Below are 21,813 nucleotides of genomic sequence, written 5' to 3'. Positions count from 1 at the left end.
CCGATGGCTGCGCCGCATCCACCTATGCCGAAGTCTCCTGTTTCGTCCCCGGGAATGCCGTTTCCATCTCCGACACCTATTTCACCACCGATTGTGTCCCTGGTGAAGGATGAACTATATCGTACACGTGCTGGTCGTGTTTGTAAGCCCACCGCAAAGTACCCGGGCTATGTTTGAACTTCGAAGGTACACAAAATTGCTGGGGAAACTCAGCGGGTGCAGCAGCATCTATGGAGCGAAGGAAATAGGCGACATTTCGGGCCGAAACCCTTGTTTGAACTTCCTCCAGTTTATTGCTATATACTACGTATAATCAGTAGTATACCTTGTATTTAATTCATAGTAGTACGCAGTAGTTTTGCATTTGCTTTTAATTCCTTAAGAGGGAGGATGTAGATTAGTGTTCTCTTCTATGCTCTATCTCCTTTGTAAGATGGCCTCTCTGGGTTTTTGCATTGTCAGCATTTTCCATCCAAGTCTCTGTAGATTAATGTCACTCATACTGCGGCTCCGCCCACAGGCTTATTAGAGCTCTCTCTGGTAGACTCGTAGTAAGCATACTTATAAGAAAGCACCGTTGTGTCTCCTCTGCAGAGTTGCTAATAAAAGACTATGGATTCTAATCACTATGTGTGAGTTTGATCATTCTTTCAACAATCTCTCTTCTGTTGTGGTGCAGTGTTTGCTTTACCTACTGCCCTACAATCAACGTGCATGCAACTCCCTCAGTCAAAGCTGCAATCCTTGGGTTTCATAAAATGCTCCTACCTTAAGTAACATTATAAACCATATTCTTCATTGATGCGCCCAACTCTCACCAAAGTTCCTCATCTGGGAGCATCGCCGTTCTATGCATTACCACGTGATTCTGCCAAACTATTGGATTATCTAACAATCGCCATTCAAAGATAATGCCCCATGCCATAGAATATTGCAGCACCAAAACTAAAGAGGTTTCACAGTTGCACCTTTTAGACAAAGCCTTAAAACTGACAAGATCTTTGCCCACCATCTCTTCGAGTCTCCAATTGCGCATTCTAAAAGTATATATCTTGAAATCCCAAAGACATGTGGGTTTGTAGGTTAATTGGCTTCTGAAAATTGCCTTTGTTGTGAAAGGAGTGAGCAAGAAAGTTGGATAACATAGAACTAGCATGAACAGGTGATCAAGGTCAGTGTGCACTCGGGTGGCTGAAGGACCTGTTTCCATATGTTTTCTATAATCTCCTTAGTTCTATTTGACAATAGACAATAGGTGCAGGAGTAGGCCATTCGGCCCTTCGAGCCAGCACTGCCATTCACTGTGATCATGGCTGATCATCTACAATCAGTACCACGTTCCTGCCTTCTCCCCATATCCCTGACTCCGCTATCGTTAAGAGCTATATCTAACTCTCTCTTTAAAGCATCCAGACAACTGGCCTCCACTGCCTTCTGAGGCAGAGAATTCCACAGATTCACAACCCTCTGTGTGAAAAGGTTTTTCCTCATCTCCGTTCTAAATGGCTTACCCCTTATTCTTAAACTCTGGCCCCTGGTTCTGGACTCCCCCAACATCGGGAACATGTTCCCTGCCTCTAGCATGTCCAAACCCTTAATAATCTTATATGTTTCAATAAGATCCCCTCTCTTCCTTCTTAATTCCAGAGTGTACAAGCCCAGCCGCTCCATTCTATCAACATATGACAGTCCCGCCATCCCGGGAATTAACCTTGTGAACCTACGCTGCACTCCCTCAATGCTTTGCTCTGTAGATACTCTCAGGAATGTCTACAGAGCAAAGTATCTCCGACTTCTCATACTTACACAGCTCGTTAAAACATACACCACCTTCATGCTCATCATAGGTCCCACCCATTCTCTCTGAAGATCCCTATTCACTTTTCACTGAACCCGTGGTCACTATCTCAGCGGCAATGTGCTAAACTCATTACTAAAACACAGGCTTTTCTCCATGCTGCTATTTAGGAAAAGAATTAAGTAACTTAGAGCTTTCCTCATAAAAATAATTTGTTGATGGCCAACATTAAGCTATTACATTAAATAATCTTATGACTGTGCACTATAGATGGTTTGATTGTATTCTTTGACTGGATAGCACACAAACAAAAGCTTTTCATTGTACCTCGGTACATGTGAACAATAATAGTAAACAAAACTAAAAGTGTAGCACAGGCACATTCAATCATATAATTATTACATTTATATAATATTTGGTTAATAAAGTATAATTATGATAAAAAATACATGTGCATGATATGCTTTTATGCAGATAACTCCAATTTTCTGGTATTTGAAGCGCCTTAGACATGTGGCCAGTACTGTTGAGCTAATGTAGCTAATAAGTTCATAACTTCTAGGAGCAGAATTAGGCCATTCGGCCATCAAGCCTACTCTGCCATTCATGCATGGCTGATCTATCTTTCCCTTTTAACCCTATTCTCCTGACTTTTCCCCATCCCTGACAATTCCCCAAGAATCTGTCAATCCCCACCTTAAAAATATCCATTCCACAGATCACCACCCTCTGACTAAGGAAATTCCACCTCCTATTGATGCTGGAAAATCTACATAGGTTTTGTGCCAGCTGGGCAGGAGTTGTACTAATAGTCTTCACGACCTTCAATGACTTCTGGACGCTTTCCCAGCTTACAGTCTAAGATCTGGAATTGGCATAATGCTGTACTGCTATTAGATGATCATTGTGTGCAGGTGTTGATCCTGTTAGCAATGATAGCAAGCAGACAAAGTTTGGATGCTTTTGTATTTAGAGTCTCTAGAGGTGCCTCTAAAATTCAAATATGATGATTAGGGTGGTTATTACAGTGTTCGTTATAATAGAATCACAGAATGATCCAATTACTACCACACTGTTGATCTTGCATATACCCCTGTGGAGTTTTAGTTTTCCCCCTTTCAAGCATTTATACCATTTCCTTATGAAAATTATTATTGAATCTGATTGATTAGAAAATATATTTTGTTGACCTCAGTTGAAGCCCATTGCAAAGTTTAAAGACCTGCACATGTAAGCCTGAAGGAGCAATCCAGAAAAGCAGTTTATCATGTCTGAAGAAGGGTCTCGACCCGAAACATCACCTATTGCCTTCGCTCCATAGATGCTGCCTGTCCCGCTGAGTTTCTCCAGCATTTTTGTCTACTACCAAGTGACACAATCATTACATTTAAGGCAGCCTTAAAGTAGCAATTCTTTGCAGCCAATATAACACATACCACCAGCTTCCTTGCAGCCAATATATTCCAGATTGCATCTTGCTGAACACTTTTTGGTCCCTTCGTGTTGTCTCAGAGTTTTCACTAAACCTGTGTCTTCTAACTACTGACCTTTCTGGCTCTGAATACTGCTTGGCCTAGTTCTTTCAAAACGGTTTGTGATTTATCAAATCTCCTCAAAATCCTTTGTTTTAAGCAGAACTTTCCTGACTTCAGTCTCTCCTGATGATCTGCATCCCTTGGATCATTGCTTTGCACTGGCTTCGAAACGGTGGTGCACTTTCAAAATCGTGATACCCAGATTGGGTCGGGTACTTTTCGCCGCTGCCGTTTCGGCGCCTCCATTTTGGAGGGTTAGGGTTAGGGTTGGGTCGGGTACCTTTCGGTGCAGATTGCAAAGGAAACAATCTGCTTTAAGTTTTCTACTTATTTCCTTCCCTATGGCACATTAGCACAGTCTTATGTCAGTGCTAATGCTAAATACATATGACAAAATAAATTCAAGAGCATGCTGTAGTGTGAATAGAAAACATATTAAATGAAATGCAGGTCAGTAAATTTTGATGAACTTTCTAAAACGTTAAAAAAAACCCATCGGAAAAGCAGTCCTGAATGCTAACCCTAACCCTAACCCTCCAAAACGGAGGCGCCGAAACGGCAGCGCCGAATGGTACCATTCCGACCCAGATTGGCTAATAATTTTCTAGCTGAAATCTGACCAGTGGTAATGAAAACTTGGTATTTCTTCTCATTTTTACTCTGTGCCTCTGTTTATACAAAGTTCAACAACTTTCTTAGAATACACAACAGTACAGGACAAGAGCAGGCCTATCGGACCACAATATTTGTGCAAAAATAATGCCAAGACCATCACTTATCTAACTGCACATAACCCATATCTCACCATTCCCTGCTTATCCATGGTTTTTTTTAATGCCACTAATGTAACTACTTCAACCACCACCCCCCGCAGCACCTTTCGGGCACTCACCATCATATGTGTAAAATATAACTTGCCCCGCTACTTCTCAACTTGCTCTGCTGCTTTCAAATTTTTGTATATGTCTTCTCTAGACCTCCCTTGTAAACTGATCTTTTATACTGTGTGTAATATCATTTAATTTATAATGTCTATCTTCAATAATACCAAAATATACCCTTTAAGATGTCAATAGTATCATTGACCATTCATACCAAGATCCCTATCGTTGGTAGAAACTTGTCTAAAAGAATAGAAAACAACAGTGTCCAAGGCAAGTTATGCAAAAGCTGCATTTTGAATATTTGAGTTTGCCCGAAGGTTAAAGTTCTGATGTGAACTCTGCAGAAAAACAAGAAAGGAAATGTACTTGAAGAAAAAGGCCATGAACTTGAAACACAGTAACCGTTCATTGCGCCATTCTCATTTTCTTTCCTGCTGGGATCCTAATTCTATAAAGAAGTGACTAAAAGTTTTCCATAAACTTATTAACCAGTGTTACACACAGCTGTGCTTCGAGTTATAGGCGTAGAAATAGAGCATGAGAATGTTCAAACCTCGTTCCACAATTGAAGGTGAGGAAGATAAAATGGGAAGAACAAGCAGTTATTGCCTTATCATGTATCTGAACACTGTGAATGGCTCGATTGTGATCATGTATTGTCTTTCCACTGGCTGTTTAGCATGCAGCAAAAGCTCTTCTCTGAACACGTGACAATAAACTAAGGTCAGGATAGAGTGGATTTGGAGAAGATATTTCCACTAGTTGAGAGTATACTGTGCTTTTCACTGTGCCTCGGTACAGGTGACACTAAACTAAACTAAACTAAAGCAAACTAAGAACCAAAATAAAAACCATTGTAAGCACAGGGTCCAATAATGAGTTTATTTGCAGGAGAAGAGAATGAAGTAATATTAGTCCTTTTACAGTGATTTCATGTAAATCTTTCTTAGAGTTGTGTCACATTATATATGATTGTCTTTATATCCTCAGGTTACCAAGAAGTATACCTGACACTGGAAATGTGTAAAAGTCACATTAGTGTATAACCATTTATGTTTAAGTATTTCAATTAAAAAAGACAAAGATGGTGCAGGTGTGTTTGAATAAAGCAGGTTATTTATAGAAACACAAAATACTGCAGATGTTACAAAGCTGAAATGAAAACAGAAAATGTTGGAAATACTCAGCATCTGTGAAGAGACCAACAAAGTTAAATTTCATGTCATGAATGAAAATCCAAAGAGCTGCAAATGCTGGAAACCTGAAATTCGTCAGATCTCTGATGAAGAATTACAAACCTGAAATGTTGACGGTCTCTCTTCTCATAGTTGCTAGAATATTAAATATTTCCAGCATTTTCCGGTTTTCATATTGATGATAGTTGATAATATTTATATGAATTGACAGATCATATTGACTATTTATTACTCTGGAGAATATTAATTAGGTTTTTACTTCTAGCTACATTGACATAGAAATACATAGAGTTTGACTAAAACCGTTCTTGCTTCCAAGATGGCACCCAATCCAGTGACTATATGCGTGCTAGCCACAGAAGCAGATCTGCAATCAAATATTACAATCACTCCACACCCTTAAGTTTCTTTTCCTACAGTAACATTTCTTGCTTTAACAATGATTTTCTTAAACTCATCTCAGATCTATCCATACTTCACTGACTTTACTTTGCACTAAACGTTATAGCTTTGTCATGTATTTATATGCTGTAAATGGCTCAATTGTCATCATGTGTTGTCTTTCCACTGACTGGGTAGCACACAACAAAAGCGTTTCACTGTACCTCGGTACACGTAACAATAAACCAAACTAAACTAAACAAATTGAGATTAGGTAAGCATATTTATATTAAGTAGAATCGTATTCCTTTATCTCATATTTCAAGTTGATACAGTGGAAGATACATATTAATTGATATGGATATTGAATTATACAACAAGATAATAGGTGATCTAAAGTCAAGAGAGAGGTTTTAAGGAACATTTTAAAGAGGAGAACAGGTAAAGGAGTTTGAGAAGCAATGTCCATGATGAGTTATGGCAGATAAGTGTGCAGTTGCTGATGATGAAGTGATTAAGTTTGGGAATGAATAAGAAGCCAGAGTGTTGTGTTGAAATAATGGAGGATTAGAAAATAAACGCCGCAGAGATTAGTTCTTTGTCCTCAATTATTTGTTATTTGTATCATTGACCTAGAAGAGGCGGCAGAATGCAAGGTATCCAAGTTTGTCGATGGCCTAAAAAGGTGGAAGTGCATATAGTGTTGAAGACTTTGTGATTCTGCAATAGGATATAGACAGACCAAGTAATTGGTTCAAAAACAACCACACCTGTTAAAGGTGGAACAGAGTGAGTCATGCACTTTGGTAGAGGAATCAAAAGGCAATTATTATCTTAATGGAAAGAGACTACAAATGAGTGACGTACAGAAAGTTCTTGGTGTTCTTGTGCATGAATCACAAAAAAAGTTAATAGGCAGGTATATCAAATAGTTAAGGCTGGTTCTCACGTTGCGAGTTGAGACAAGAGGTACCCCGAGTGAAAGACTTGTGGTTGTGTACGAGATTGCAAGTGTATGATCAAGTGTTTAACCGAGTTCCCACGGGTATGACAAGTTTACCGTTTACTTGTCATTTCTGCGATGTTCCAAGTTCGTCTCCCGGGTTACTCTTGAGCCAATCCTGATTGAAGGTTTGTTTTAATAAGCAACAGTGTTATGTTTTAATAAGCAACAGTGTTAAAGAAGACCTCTCCATCATGTGGCTTTGTTTTAAAGATATAATTCAGAGCGGCCGCATCTATTGATGTGACCTACAAAGGGAAAATGCGCACCATCCAGTGCCAGAGCAGTTATACTTATGATTTGTTTGAAACACACAGGTTTGATATGTTTTAATTGAATTTACTGCCATGTCTACACACTGCGGGGAGACGGGAGATTAAATCTTTGAATGTGGACGGATGTGCACATCAGATTGTTGTGAGACGGAGCTCAGGGTTCGCCTCCTGAGTTGCTTCGGTGCCCAGGCGTGAGTTGAGATGGAGAGAGGTTGGGGGGGGGGCATCATTAATCTGTCTGGGGTGACATGGCTCTTGGGTTAGGCTGGGGTCATTCTCTGCAGGATGATCTTAGTGCGGGAGACAAGTGTAGGAGAGGTGTACTGACTGTGTGGGCAGAACTTTGGAAGTGATTGCCCACCAGTCTCAAAAGCCGCTGGGGCGATCAAACAGCACAATACACCCCTCCCCCTCCACGCCAACACGAAGGGCAACGATCCCAAGGCTTTAGCGTCAGAAACAGCGGGCAGACGACAATCACCTGCCATAACGCGAGAGAGATCATGCACTGTTGTAGGTCTCCTTTGCACGTCGATGTTTCTGTCTTTCTCCACTCATTGTTGGCCCTATCTATCACCACCCCCACCTACACCCCTCTGCTTCTCGGCCATGTGTGTGACCCCTTCCCTCCCCTCTCCAGCTCCCCGCCCATTGCACCGGCGCGGGGCTTTGCACTGTCTTCACGTCGGCGATGCCAGCAGGTCAGTGCCAGTCGCACCGGGGCAGTCGCTCCCTTCAGTTTCCCAGGGGGTCGGGACGGGACTGGAGTTGGGAGGGAAAGGTGGGGGGGGGGATGGGTGGGTTAGGTGAGCAGGAGAGTGGTGTTATTTGCAGTTGCAGAGGGAGGGGGCAAGGGCGGTACAGTTCCCAGTCTCAGCTCCTGTCCAGGGGGGTGGCCGGAGACGTCAGGACCAACGGGACACCGACCCCCAGGCCCACTGCAAGCACGGAGAACCCAGAGACCCACAGCCAACAGCAACTCCAGCCCAGCCCCGCTCCAACTCCAGAGGAATCCGCTCCCCGATGGGCTGCTACGGCGACAAGTGGCAGTTCTCCCACAGCCCGAGCTGCGCCCCCTCATCCGCCACCCCAAGAACAAGACGTACCTTGCACACCATCAGCTTCTGCCCCTACGGGGAGCGTGTTCCTCTGGAGTTGGAGCGACGCTGGGCTGGAGTTGCTGCTGGCTGTGGGTCTCTGGGATCTCCGTGCTTGCAGTGGGCCCGGTGGGCCTGGGGGTCAGTGTCCCGTTGGTCCTGACGTCTCCGGCCACCCCCCTGGACAGGAGCTGAGACTGGGAACTGTACCGCCCTTGCCCCCTCCCTCTGCAACTGCAAACAACTCCACTCTCCTGCTCACCTAACCCACCCCCCCCCCCCCCTCCACCACCACCACCTTTCCCTCCCAACTCCAGCCCTGTCCCGACCTCCTGGGAAACTGAAGGGAGCGACTTCCCCGGGGCGACTGGCATCGACCTGTTGGCATCGCCGACGTGAAGACAGTGCAAACCCCGCGCCGGTGCAATGGGCGGGGAGCTGGAGAGGGGAGGGAAGGGAAGGGGTCACACACATGGCCGGGAAGCAGAGGGGTGTAGGTGGGGGTGGTGACAGATAGGGCCAACAATGAGTGGAGAAAAACAGAAACACCGACGTGCAAAGGAGACCTACAACAGTGCATGATCTCTCTCGCGTTATGGCAGATGATTGTCGCTGAGAAACTGAAGGGATCCACAATCTGCTGCTGCCTGCCCGCTGAGTTAAAGAGTTCCCACGGTAGACTCACGATACACTAAGGTAAACGCACGGGCCACTACCTTATTACAATGTTTCAATTCTTAACCACAAGAGTAAAATTGACTCGTGGAAAATTTCAAACATGTTTGATTTTTTGCAAGAGTCGACAAGTTACACGAGTACCTGCCATTAACGCCACGAATCTCTAAGTTGCGACCACGAGTTCCGTACGTTAATCGTACGTTACCGGGTTACCTCTTGTGTCAACTCGCAACGTGAGAATCAGCTATTAATGAAAAAAATGGCACTTTGGTCTGTAATGCAAAGGTGTTTGGGTTTAAATATAAGGAACTTTTGTTACAATTGTGCACAGAGTAGGCGAGGCCAATGGGCACCTCTACAGGTACACATAGCATGCACAAGCCTGTGGGTGAATGGGACAGTGCAAGGTTGGAGTCAGTAAATAATATTTTTGTTTGTCTCACAAATACAGCAAATTATTATTAATATTTTATGTTTATGAATCTATGTTTTAGGTGTAGTGGAGCGATCCAATGTGGACTCTGGAAAGAACGAGAGGACCAGCCTCAGGAGCTTTCCCCAACAGGTGGAGCAGATTTAGTTCCGGAGATTCCTGTGGAAAGTGGTGACTTGGCAGTGCCGGTGCTTTCCCCACAACTGCCCGCACCATTGGCCTTGACAACTACTGACCCGGGGCTGATAAATCACGCCTATGAAACGGGCTCAGACAGCAGCCATTCAGAGAGCAATTCCAGCACCCACAACAAAAATAATATCAAGAAAAGTAAGTCTCACTGTGGCACCTGTAACTTAAACATTGCACAAATTTGTAAGTGTACGGTAAGGAAATAGAAGTGATCAAACAGGTAGGAGGAATGGGGAGAAACTTTGGATTTCTTTATTCTAATAGTAAATGATTGGGAAGAGTTCTGGAGAAGCAACTCTCATCATATTTCAAAACTACCTTGGTGGGAGCTTGAAATGCCACAATCCATTGGGGCCATGAGCCAAAAGTTGAAAAATGGGGTTAACTAAGTAGCATTTTGGCAACTGTGTAAACACTGAGCTGATAGGCAGCATCCCATTGCCGGCACATTGTATGTGAACTCCTGAGAAATACAGGTATGTACAGGACGAAGCACTATGAACCACGCAATTAAGTTTTGTGCTGTATTTGAGCATGCAACATACAATTGTGATTCCTGTTATGTTAACCTATTCCTCTTAAGTATATTATGGCATTCATCACATACTTATTCTCTGGTCTTGCGAGTTAACTTCCCAACTATTTTATTTTTGTGCTAATATCCATTGAGTTAACTGTATTGGTAGGGGCATAATAGCTATTCTTAGAAGATAGACACAAAAAGCTGAAGTAACTCAGCGGGAAAGGCAGTATCTCTAGAAGGAAGAATCTCAGCAGCCATATCAAGAAGATCCATGACTGGGATGCCAACATGCCTTGTTCGGTTGAGAGCCCACCATTCACGTAGTTTGCACACAAATAAAAGTCAATTGGGCAAGATACCAGAATTGCAGGCACGTCTTGAACCATGGTAGCAGCAGAGGAAAGCCTAAACGACAATATGTTACTTTCAATATCTTACACAGTCATTATTTCAAAATGTACTTGTCAGTCGGTGGTTAATTAAAATACCAATGTCCACAGTGTAAGTAAACTATAAATTTGTGATTTACACAATAAGCACAGAGGCCAATTAAAAATGCTCTTTCAGAGTTCCAGACAGCATTGAGAAAACAACTCAGTGGGTCTAAAAGCATCTCTAGAAGACATGGATAGGCAATTTCAGGTCAGGACTTGAAATATTGCCGATCCATGTTCTCAAGAGATGCTGCCTGACCCGCTGAGTAACTCCAGTATCTGCAGGTCTTTGTGTCTACTTCTAGACAGTATTTATCATTACATTTATGTTCACTTGAAATACCTGAATATTACTAAAACTTATTTTCTTATAGACCGACATTTTGATCGCAGTACAGTGAGAAGCAGATCCTTTAAAAAACTGAATCGTGCTTTCAGCTATCTACGCAAGACGGGTAATGCGAATCTTGTTGACAGTGATCCTGGTGAAAGTGTGCAGACTGCTGCTCTTCCAGAAGAAGGTAACAGCAGTTTTTAACACTTTTTATTCAATACCTCCAGTGGAGAGGTGTATAAATTGGTATATAAAGGTATATAAACAGTCATGCAAGCAGCTTAATAGTAGAGAGCTCTAAGCCAGTTTTGCTAGCGTGGAAGCTAAAACAAATGTATGTTTTACAAAATATTCCAGCAGATGCTGGTTTATACTGAAGATAGACGCAAAAGGCTGGAGTAACTCAGCGTGTCAGGCAGCATCTCTGGAGAAAAGGAATAGGTGATGTTTCGGGTCGGAACCCAGCTTCAGACTGAAAGATAGCCTTGCATTTCAGACAGGAGGCCTGTGACTAATGGTGTGCGTCAGGGATCGGTGAGCCCATTACTATTTGAGGTTTATATCATCAAATTGGACAAGAATGTACAGGGCATGATTAGTAAGTTTGCAGGTGACACTACAGTGGGTGGTATCATAGATAACGAAGATGGTTATCAAAAATCACAGCAGGATCTTGATCAGCTGGTGTATATGGGCTCAGGAATGGTTAATGGTGCTTAATGCAAATAAGTGCGAGGTGTTGAATTTTGGGAAGTCAAACTATGCAGTGACTTCACAATGAATACCAGGGCCCTGGGAAATGCTGTAGAGCAGCAGGTGCAAAGTTCCCTGAAAGGTAGATAGTGTGCACAAGAATACTTTTGATACACTGGCCTTCATCAGACAGGGTACTGAGTATAGTTTTATCCCAAGAGCTATAGCGGCTCTGAACCGGCCCTAATGAGTGCCCCCCCACACACTCCCTTTGGACAGTCTCCCTCAGATGGTCACGTCAATCAATTCAGCTTGCTTATTTATGTATTGTATTTATTTACCTTTCTTGTACATCAGTGGAGCTGCACACTAAATCTTGTTGCACTGACGTGCAATGACAATAAAAGATATATTATTATTATATTATTATTATTATTAGATGTTGGGATGTTATGTTACATTTGTACAAGACATTGGCGGAGCTGCATTTTGAGTAGTGTGTTGTAGGTCATACTGAGATAATATAAACATGATAACACAAGGACGTATTCCAACATGTAATTATATTTGTTTTAAATTTCCAGTATCTCCGAGATTACATCACCTCATCCCCGATGGTGAAATTACAACCATTAAGATCGATCGTTCTGATCCACACGTAAAGCTGGGCATCAGCATTGTGGGAGGTTGTGAAACTCCTGTGGAAAATATCGTTGTACAAGACATTTATCGAGATGGTGCCATCGATAAAGACGGCAGACTTCTACCCGGCGACATGATTCTAGAGGTAGTGCCCGTTGTGGAATTATTTCACAATGTAAATTGTACCCTCTGCTTTCAGATTATTTGTAGCCTGTCTGTTGCATAGCTGAGAGAATTGTTAAACAAATCAACCTGTCCCTCCCCTGCTGCCCAGTGTGCAAAATGACTGTACGTAGGAGTGAACAAAAGAAATGTATGAAGGACCAGTACTTTTTCATCACTTCATGATTATCCAAGGTAGACAAAATTGATGGAGAAACTCAGCGGGTGCGGCAGCATCTATGGAGTGAAGGAAATAGAAACATAGAAAATAGGTGCAGGAGTAGGCCATTCGGCCCTTCGAGCCTGCACCGCCATTCAATATGATCATGGCTGATCATCCAACTCAGTATCCTGTACCTGCTTTCTCTCCATACCCCCTGATTCCTTTAGCCACAAGGGCTACATCTAACTCCCTCTTAAATATAGCCAATGAACTGGCCTCAACTACCTTCTGTGGCAGAGAATTCCAGAGATTCACCGCTCTCTGTGTGAAAAATGGTTTTCTCATCTCGGGCAAATAGGCAACGTTTTGGGCCGAAACTCTTCTTCAGTCATGCTTATCCAACTGACCCAGGGCTAAAATTCTATTATGACCCAGTCTGACCCAGTCTGAAGAAGGGTCTCGGCCCGAAACGTCGCCTATTTCCTTCGCTCCATAGATGCTGCTGCACCCGCTGAGTTTCCCCAGCAATTTTGTGTACCTAAAATTCTATTATCTGCCTTGCTGCATGGTCTATTATTTGTAAAATCTCACATCTATCTGTTTCTGAAACATTCTACTTCGATGCAGATCCTAATTTTCCTCCTCCATCCCCATTAACTCCCTCCTCGTGGACCAAGAGTGTGAAAGGTTCTGGAGCAGAAGGGTCCTGTCAAAACCTATAACAGGTTTCAGTGAATAGATTATTGCTGTTTAGATGCAAGTTATTACACCTGTGGATGGCACCTTTCATCACTTTGCTGGTGATTAAGCATTTCTAAACTTACCTCTTGTATATAAACTCTTGCAATAATTGTGTCCACTGTTTTACTCCCACTTAGTGTGCAGTTGGAAATGACAAGTGAAGAGGATCCCGAGAACTACTTATTCTTATGCTATAGCTGAGTTTCTATCTTAACATGTAGCTGACCCAGATAGTTCTGGGTCCTATCCTGTTTCGACCTGATCATGAGATGGGCAGCAGAAGCGACCCAATTGCTTTTGTTATTCTGCCGACATGACCCCAACGACGGCAAAATAAATTAATTCGTTTATCGTTCATCTCATTTGTTGTTATGAACCCTCGCTGTGTGCAAATCTAAAGCATTTACCCAAATTTTATTATTTTGAAATTATGATGATTATACCTCAAAGTAATGAATTTGGTGGTGAAGGGCTTTGGATGTCCTTGGAAAGTGAAAACACTAATATATGAAATTTCTGTTGCACTGTTTAGCTGTTATGACTGTGATGCAAATCTACAGAAACTCACAAAATGCTCTTTTTTATCCTCCATTTGTTAAATATTTAATATTGTTTTAGGTTTCATGGGATTAAAGCCAAATCATTGTATGTGTCGTAGCTCTGCCAGTTGTATCCCAGAATATCCTGAAATATCTCACAGCTAGTTCTCTGGAGTCTTTTGCGTTGGGAGAAAGCAATGCAGAAACTTCTTTGTTACATTTTGGAACATAGCAGTGGGGAATGCTGAAATAATTGAATGCCATATGTTCACAAAATATTTCTCCATCACCCCGCAGTCTACAAGTATTTCTTTGTGTGCTGCAAATCTAAAATATTGTTTATTATTTCTACTTTGAAAATGAAAACTAAGCAGGCTTTTCCTTAACAAGAATGTAAAACATTTCCACTGAATAAATAGTATTGAGGACCTATAAATATGCGGTTTCAGTTTAATATGCAATCAATTTACTGATCCAATCAAAAAGCAAGTTTAATTAAATAATAGTACTGTACTATCTAGTACTGTGATGCCCCATGTTTGGAATTTTTAGTTTAGAGATACAGCGGGGAAACAGGCCCTTCGGCTCTCCGGGTCTGCACCAACCAGCAATCCCCGCCTTTTAACACTATCCTAACACTAGGGACAATTTTTACATTTGCCAAGCTAATTTACCTACATACCTGTACGTCTTTGGGAATCTGCTATTTCACCTTGACTGTCATTTCTATTCAAGCAAATATATTATGGGCATACATTTACTAACTGATTGGATTGTAGCAAGTTTGTTGAAACAATATGTTAATGAAACCAAAAGTAATTTTAAAACTTAAAAGCGTACTTTGTTTTGTTAAAGATCATCAGACTTTTGATTTTAAAAAAATCCTTTGCAATCATACTTAAAAGGGTAGAAAAAAACAAAAAATTCAACCCAAATCCTGATGTGGACTGAAGAACAGACTATATTCCCTCAATAAACCATTACGACAGTCTATTTTGTGCCTTTAAACAATTCCACCAGAGAAATAGGATAATGATATGTATTCTTATAAAAGGTGTCTAATATCAAGAGCTACCCATGAATGATCTTAAAGTCCATAATATAGTAAATATATTATACGTGTACATCGAATCTTGCTTAAAACACATATTTCCTGTAAATGTTTCACAGACCTCTTGAACAGTTACCTCATCACATTTTGTTATATGTGTGTGGCACAGCATGTGTGGCAGTTTACCGCAAATTTTGCTGTGGAATTTTTTTTTCCACACTATATTATTCTAACAGATTTTTATGGGACTAAATCTGTGGTTGGTGTTGAAGCATTGGCACTCTGTTGGCCTGGAAAAATGCTCCCTACGTAGAACTGACAATCTCTGTGGGAATAACTTTGGCCAAACTTCTAATCATATTAAAGAATACTCGTGATAATGTACAATTTTTAAACAACTGCTTAAATATTAGATTATGTGCGTCATAAAAAAAACTTTTAAAAAAGCATAGAATCAATATTTTTAATGCATTTGTATTGTAGACCTTCAAAAATATGTGAACTACAATTCATCGAACAACACAGGAGAGCAACACAATGACTATGCCGAATACAATGCTGAGATAAATTTATCTCCTCTGCCTGCATTTGATCTATATCCCTATATTCCATACACATGGTTATGCATGATATTTAAACTTGTTTAGACCTGTTGCAACAAAGTGTACATTTTCCAGTTATATTACAGCAGGGTAACTTGAATATTTGAAATCACAAAGTTCCTTTTATGCTTCCATAGAAACTGTTGGAGATGTACAGCATCACCTCAAGCAACTTCATTACTTTTGCTTTAAATGGCGCTTATCCATATTCTCCAGAGATACAGCCTGACCCGCTGAGTTACTCCAGAACTTTGTATCTTTTTTTTTTGTAAACCAGCACCTGCAGTTCCTTGTGTATACATTTTAATCATTCACTTGGTGGAAATTGACAGTCGATGCTGTTACTTCCAATTTTATTCCTACACAAAATATAGGTCAACTTCTAAATGATTATTTTTTTTGTTATTGTCCAGGTAAATGGTACTGACCTAAGCAGTGTGCCCCATTACTATGCGCTGGCGGTACTGAAGCAGCCGTGCCAGATCCTGTTACTGAACGTGCTCCGAGAACAACTATATAAATGTAGAAGTAACATGGAAAGTAACTGCTCCAGAGATGACAGCTTCCATGTTATTCTCCACAAGAGTGCTGATCAACCACTAGGAATAAAACTGGTCCACAGGTCTGATGAATCGGGGGTTTTTATCATCAGTTTACTTGAAGGTGGTCTTGCAGCCCAAGATGGCCAACTACAAGTGCATGACCGAGTGCTCGCCATAAACGGACATGATCTTCGTCAGGGATCTCCAGAAATTGCAGTACACTTTATACAGGTTAGTCGTTTCATTTGTCATTGCTTGGGGCGGCACAGTGGAGCAGTGATAGAGTTGCTGCCTTACAGTGCCAGAGATCCGGCTTCCATCCTGACTACGAGTGCTGTCTGTACAGATTTTGTACATTCTCCCTGCGTTCGGGTGCTCTGGTTTTCCCCCACACTCCATAGATGTGCAGGCTTGTAGATTGATTGACTTCGGTAAAATTGTAAATTGCCCCTAGTGTGTAGGATAGTGCTAGTGTATGTCATGATCGCTGGTCAATGCAGATTGGGTGGGCCAAGGGGCCTGTTTCCACGCTGTATCTCTAAAATCTAAAGTAAAGTCTGTAGATTGGGTTGACAGCTATTACTGGAAAGCTATGGATATCATTCTGTCATTTCAATACCAGGATGATGAGACAAGAGATGGGTGAGTGTTGGTTTTCTTGGCAGAAGTTTGCTGTCATTTACTGCTCATTATACCTGGATTAAAACTAAATTCTATGGTGTATCCCAAAGGTTCTACATAGATGAAGATTCTCTTGTTCGCTCTGATTATTGCATGGTTTATTAATTATGAAATTCAAAAATATGAATAGATAACAGAGAGGAAGTTTTGCAACAGTCATGAGATGCAGGAAATGCTTCAGGTGATCCCAGAGAAATGCATCAGTTTGCAGATCATGTATTGTCAGGTGCTTTCTGTTCCTGAGCAGAAAACTGAAACCTCCTCCATTCCTGAAAAGAGGATTGGGTTCTTACGACACTGCCACCTGCAACTTCACCAACAAAGCACACATCATCCTATTGTAGAAATACATTGTTGTTCCTCCACCATCTCGGGGTCTCCTCACTATGAGACTGCCATCATCAGAAGGATGAAGTGGTGCAAGAAGGTGGATCACCAGACCCTGCTCGAGGGATGTTAGGGATGCCCATTAAATGCTGGCCTTGCCATTGATGTGTTCACGTTGAAAACCAAAATGATAAACAAAACTCCATCAAGGCTACATGAGTAAAAGGACCATTTGTACATGATTTTCACTTCTGCTGCAGTAAAGTCATGAGGGTGACTAAAGAGGCTACTGAAATTCACCACAGAGATTTTAGATCAAATGCAAATGTTTTAAAAGTCAATTTTTATGTGCCATTCCAACACTTACAACCTCTTTGCCATTGCACATCTCCAATCTTACTTATTCTCCTGTTGTGATGCTGGTATTTCATCCTGCAAAGCACAATTAGTACGGGTGTCAGGGGTTACTTACGGGGAGAAGGCAGGAGAATGGGGTTAAGAGGGAAAGATAAATCAGCCATGATTGAAAAGCGGAGTAGACTTGATGGGCTGAATGGCCTAATTCTGCTCCTATCACGTGAACTTATGAACAATGCTGTCTGTTTCATCTCCAATTTGGGGGTAGACTCCTTTGATAAAGTGGAGGAGCAATGGTCATGTGCTAGTGTTGGGTATATGGTATCTGCTCCACCGCCCTACCCTCATCGATCACCTTCGCCACTTCCTCAAAAATCTCAATCAAGTTAGTGACACTATCTTTCTGAGATGCTCCTGCACTGTGTGTTTTGCTCAAGATTTCAACATCCTTGTGTCTTTCCTAGATTAATTTAACATCCCTTCTTCCATTCAACCTGTAAATCTTCTGGTACATTCATGTATTGTCTATTGTGAAGATGGATGCAAGGATTTTGTAACTTATCCTCATTTAAATGTTTTTGCTTTTTGCTTTAAGTGACTTCCTTAGTAGTTCTAAATAGCCAAGAATGCACTTGCCTTTTGCCTATGATTCGGTAAACAGAGTCAACTGGGCATTGCAGCTTGAGAGTCAGGGAAATTTTGAAGTTTGATACACTGTATTCAGGATCGGAATGGAACTCAGTCATGTAAAAACGTGGGGCCAGATGAGCTCTGCGTTCAGTCCTTTTGGTTTGCATCGGATTGGGAATGGGCTTGAATGAAAAGGTCGAGCAAGGAAATGGTTTATTTCACTATTTAGTCACAGTAACTTGCAACACGTTAATGCTTTTAGACAAACTTATTATTTTAAAATATTTTAGCAATTTTTATTTTTTTAATTAGATTATTTGGGGAAAAAATTAAATGTTTCTGACCATGGATATTCCAGAGTAGTCCAATGGCATTTGAGAGATGCAAGCTGTCAAATCGCCAACAAGGTGGTCGGGGAAAGAACCTCATTATCTATAACTTGTGGGCCAAACATGGGACAGTTGCTTTAGCAAGGTCTGTCAATGAAAGTAAGCATGCAGGTGCAGCAGGCAGTGAAGAACAAGAGGAGTTGAGTGTAGGAGCAAAGAGGTCCTTCTGCAGTTGTACAGGGCCCCAGTGAGACCACACCTGGAGTATTGTATGCAGTTTTGGTCCCCTAATTTGAGGAAGGACATTCTTGCCATTGAGGGAGTGCAGCGTAGGTTCACAAGGTTAATTCCCGGGAGGGCGGGACTGTCATATGCTGAGAGAATGGAGCGGCTAGGCTTGTATACTCTGGTATTTAGAAGGATGAGAGGGTATCTTATTGAAACATTTAAGATTGATAAGGGTTTGGATACGCTAGAGGCAGGAAACATGTTCCCGATGTTGGGGGAATCCAGAACCAGGGGCCACAGCTTAAGAATAAGGAGTAAGCCATTTTGAACGGAGACGAGGAGACATTTTTCTCACAGAGAGTTGTGAGTCTGTGGAATTCTCTGCTCAGATGGCGGTGGAAGCCAGTTCTCTGGATACTTTTAAGAGAGAGCTAGATAGGGCTCTTAAAGGTAGCGGACTCAGGGGATATGGGGAGAAGGCAGGAACGGGGTACTGATTGGGGATGATCAGCCATGATCACATTGAATGGCGGTGTTGGCTCGAAGGGCCAAATGGCCTACTCCTGCACCTATTGTCTATTGTCTATTGAGTGAGGCAGAAGGTAAGAGTACTTGCAGGAGCACAATGACTGGGCTGGATTGGGAATGCTTATTCAATCTTCTCTCTTTTATCACATTTTTTGGTCAACCTTCTGCTTCTAAAACTCTGCCAAACTTTTGGCAACATTAAGGCACTGCTTTTAATATACAGTCCCTTATAGGTTCACAGCAGCTGATGGGTTAAACATCTCTTGGTGATTCAATAAAAATATTATGAAACATCTTTGTCTGCTATTATTTATTGATAAACCTTTTGCCTAATTTAGAAATTGGTAATGAACGGTACGGAAGAAGGGTCTCAGCCCAAAACATTGACTGTCCATTTGCCTCCACAGATGCTGCCTGACCCGCTGAGTTTTTCCCACACTTTGTTTTTTGCTCTAGAATTCTATCTTGCCAATATTTTTCTTGGACTCAGTAATAATCTCAGTGCACAAGAACAATTCCTGGCTGATTCTCAACATTTTTCCTTAAGAATTTTTTGAAATGTATCCCATAAAGTCATCCAGCAAACCGTCTTTATAAATTTGATTTATCCTGTTTATATTTAAAAGATATACAATACAGCTTTGTTTCAGCTCCCCAAATTTCTTGATTCTTCCAACATCTCTTGATTAATGCCCTCTTTAAAAGTGAGACTGTGTTTAAGACTCTATAACTCTCTGGACTTTTTATAGTTTTTCAGTTCCATTCACTCTATGTATTCTTCTTAGCCAAAGTCATTACTCCCCACTTACACCATATTCGCATTTACTATTAAAACTACATATAACCTTTTCTTTTTCATCTAAACTTCCTAAATCTTACGTATCATTACTTTACATTATCTCCACACAACTATATCTCAGCAATGGATAATAAATTGAACCATTAGCTCTACAATAATATGTAATGTATATTTGAGATAGTAAAAATGGTTGTTGGGCTTGCAGTAGAGAGTAGTGTTTGGTCCAATTACAGAATTGGATAGAAATGTTGATGGACTGAAATGTAGACAAACTACTGAAAGAATCATGAAAATTGGAAACAAAATTAATGAATTTCTCGAGTTTAGTTCAGTTTACTTTATTATTGGCACATGTGGTGCAGTGAAAACCTTTTGTTGCATGATATCCAGTCAAAGAAAATAATAGACGATTACTATCAAGCTGTCCACAGTACACTGATACAGAATATAGGGTATAACATTTAGTGAGAGATAAAGTCCAATTAAAGATAGTTCAAAGGTCTCCAATGAAGTAGTTGGGTCAGCTCCGCACTTTAGCTGGTGAGAGTGCCTGATTGGTTCAGTTACCTGATAATAGCTGGGAAGAAATTGTCAAGGTCAGAATGCGAACATTAAGGTGTAAACGCAATGAAATAGAAAACAATTAAAGTATAATATAGACATAATAATAATAATAATAATATCTTTTATTGTCATTGCACATCAGTGCAATGAGATTTAGTATGCAGCTTCCAACCGATGTAAAAGAAAAGTAAAATAAATAAATAAGCTGTGTGACGTGACCATCCGAGGGAGGGAGTCCAGGGGGAATGGGCGGCACTCAGCAGGGCCGGTTCAGAGCCGCTATAGCTCTGGGAATAAAGCTGTTTCTGAGTCTGGAGGTTCGGGCGTAGAAGGCCTTGTAACGTCGGCCGGAGGGAAGTAGTTCGAACAGACCGTCACACGGGTGTGAGGAGTCTTTATGGATGCTGACGGCCTTCCTGAGGCACCGTGTGTAGTATATGCCCTCCAAGGCTGGTAGCTGTGTCCCAATAAGCCTCTGAGCTCTGTGGACGACGCGCTGAAGAGCTCTCCTCTCCGCCTCCGTGCAGCTTAGATACCACACAGAGATGCCATATGTTAATATGCTCTCTGTGGTGCAGCGGTAGAACGTTGTCAGCAGCTGTTGGTGCAGACCAGTCTTTTTTAATGTCCTCAAGAAGAGCAGTCGTTGCTGTGCCTTCTTGACCAGCGCAGCGGTGTTGGTGGACCATGTGAGGTCCTCTGAAATGTGAGTGCCCAGAAACCTAAAGCTGGACACTCTCTCCACACTTTCCCTGTAAATGGAGATTGGGGCATATTCTCCATTATGGGACCTCCTGAAGTCAATAATCAGCTCCTTGGTCTTGGAGGTGTTTAGTGACAAGTTGTTACGTGTGCACAGGTCCGCCAGGTTCTGCACCTCCGCTCTGTATTTTGTTTCATCCCCGTTGGTGATCAGCCCAATCACTGCTGTGTCGTCTGCAAACTTCACGATAGTGTTGGTGTCGAATGCAGGAACACAGTCGTGAGTGAAGAGGGAGTAGAGCATGGGGCTTAGTACACAGCCCTGTGGTGTGCCGGTGCTCAGGGTGATAGTGGAGGACAGGGCCCAGTCTCACTGCCTGCGGTCGCTCCGTCAGAAAGTTCAGGATCCAATCGCATATCGGCGAGCTGAGGCCTAGCTGGTGGAGTTTGGTGGTGAGCTTGGTGGGGATGACCGTATTGAATGCAGAGCTATAGTCAATGAAGAGCATCCTCACGTACGTGCCCTGTCTGTCCAGGTGAGTCAGGACAGTGTGAAGAGCCAGAGAGATGGCATCCTCTGTTGATCTATTTGCCCTGTATGCAAATTGATGAGAGTCCAGTGAGGCAGGGATGCTGGATTTGATGTGGGAGAGGACCAGCCTTTCGAAGCACTTCATTGGGATTGGAGTCAGGGCAACCGGGCGGTAGTCATTCAGGTTGGCGACTTTAGACTTTTTCGGCACCGGCACTATGGTGGCTGTTTTCAGGCA

At 41.9% G+C, this 21,813-nt stretch overlaps 1 protein-coding gene across 4 annotated transcripts in view; it reads left to right on the top strand.

Annotated features, from left to right (window-relative positions):
- lnx1 (ligand of numb-protein X 1) overlaps positions 1-21,813 on the top strand; it is a 156,469-nt gene that overhangs the window by 97,744 nt on the left and 36,912 nt on the right. For all 4 annotated transcript variants that reach the window (XM_033028535.1, XM_033028514.1, XM_033028520.1 and 1 more), the window contains exons 3-6: positions 9,342-9,610; positions 10,804-10,950; positions 12,041-12,243; positions 15,770-16,129. In XM_033028535.1, the coding sequence (XP_032884426.1) occupies positions 9,342-9,610; positions 10,804-10,950; positions 12,041-12,243; positions 15,770-16,129 (979 nt within the window). The remainder of the gene's footprint in view (positions 1-9,341; positions 9,611-10,803; positions 10,951-12,040; positions 12,244-15,769; positions 16,130-21,813) is intronic.

This window comes from Amblyraja radiata, chromosome 1 (genome assembly GCF_010909765.2).
Source record: "Amblyraja radiata isolate CabotCenter1 chromosome 1, sAmbRad1.1.pri, whole genome shotgun sequence".
NCBI classification, from domain to species: domain Eukaryota; kingdom Metazoa; phylum Chordata; class Chondrichthyes; order Rajiformes; family Rajidae; genus Amblyraja; species Amblyraja radiata.
This window is presented reverse-complemented; position numbering and strand designations above follow the sequence as displayed.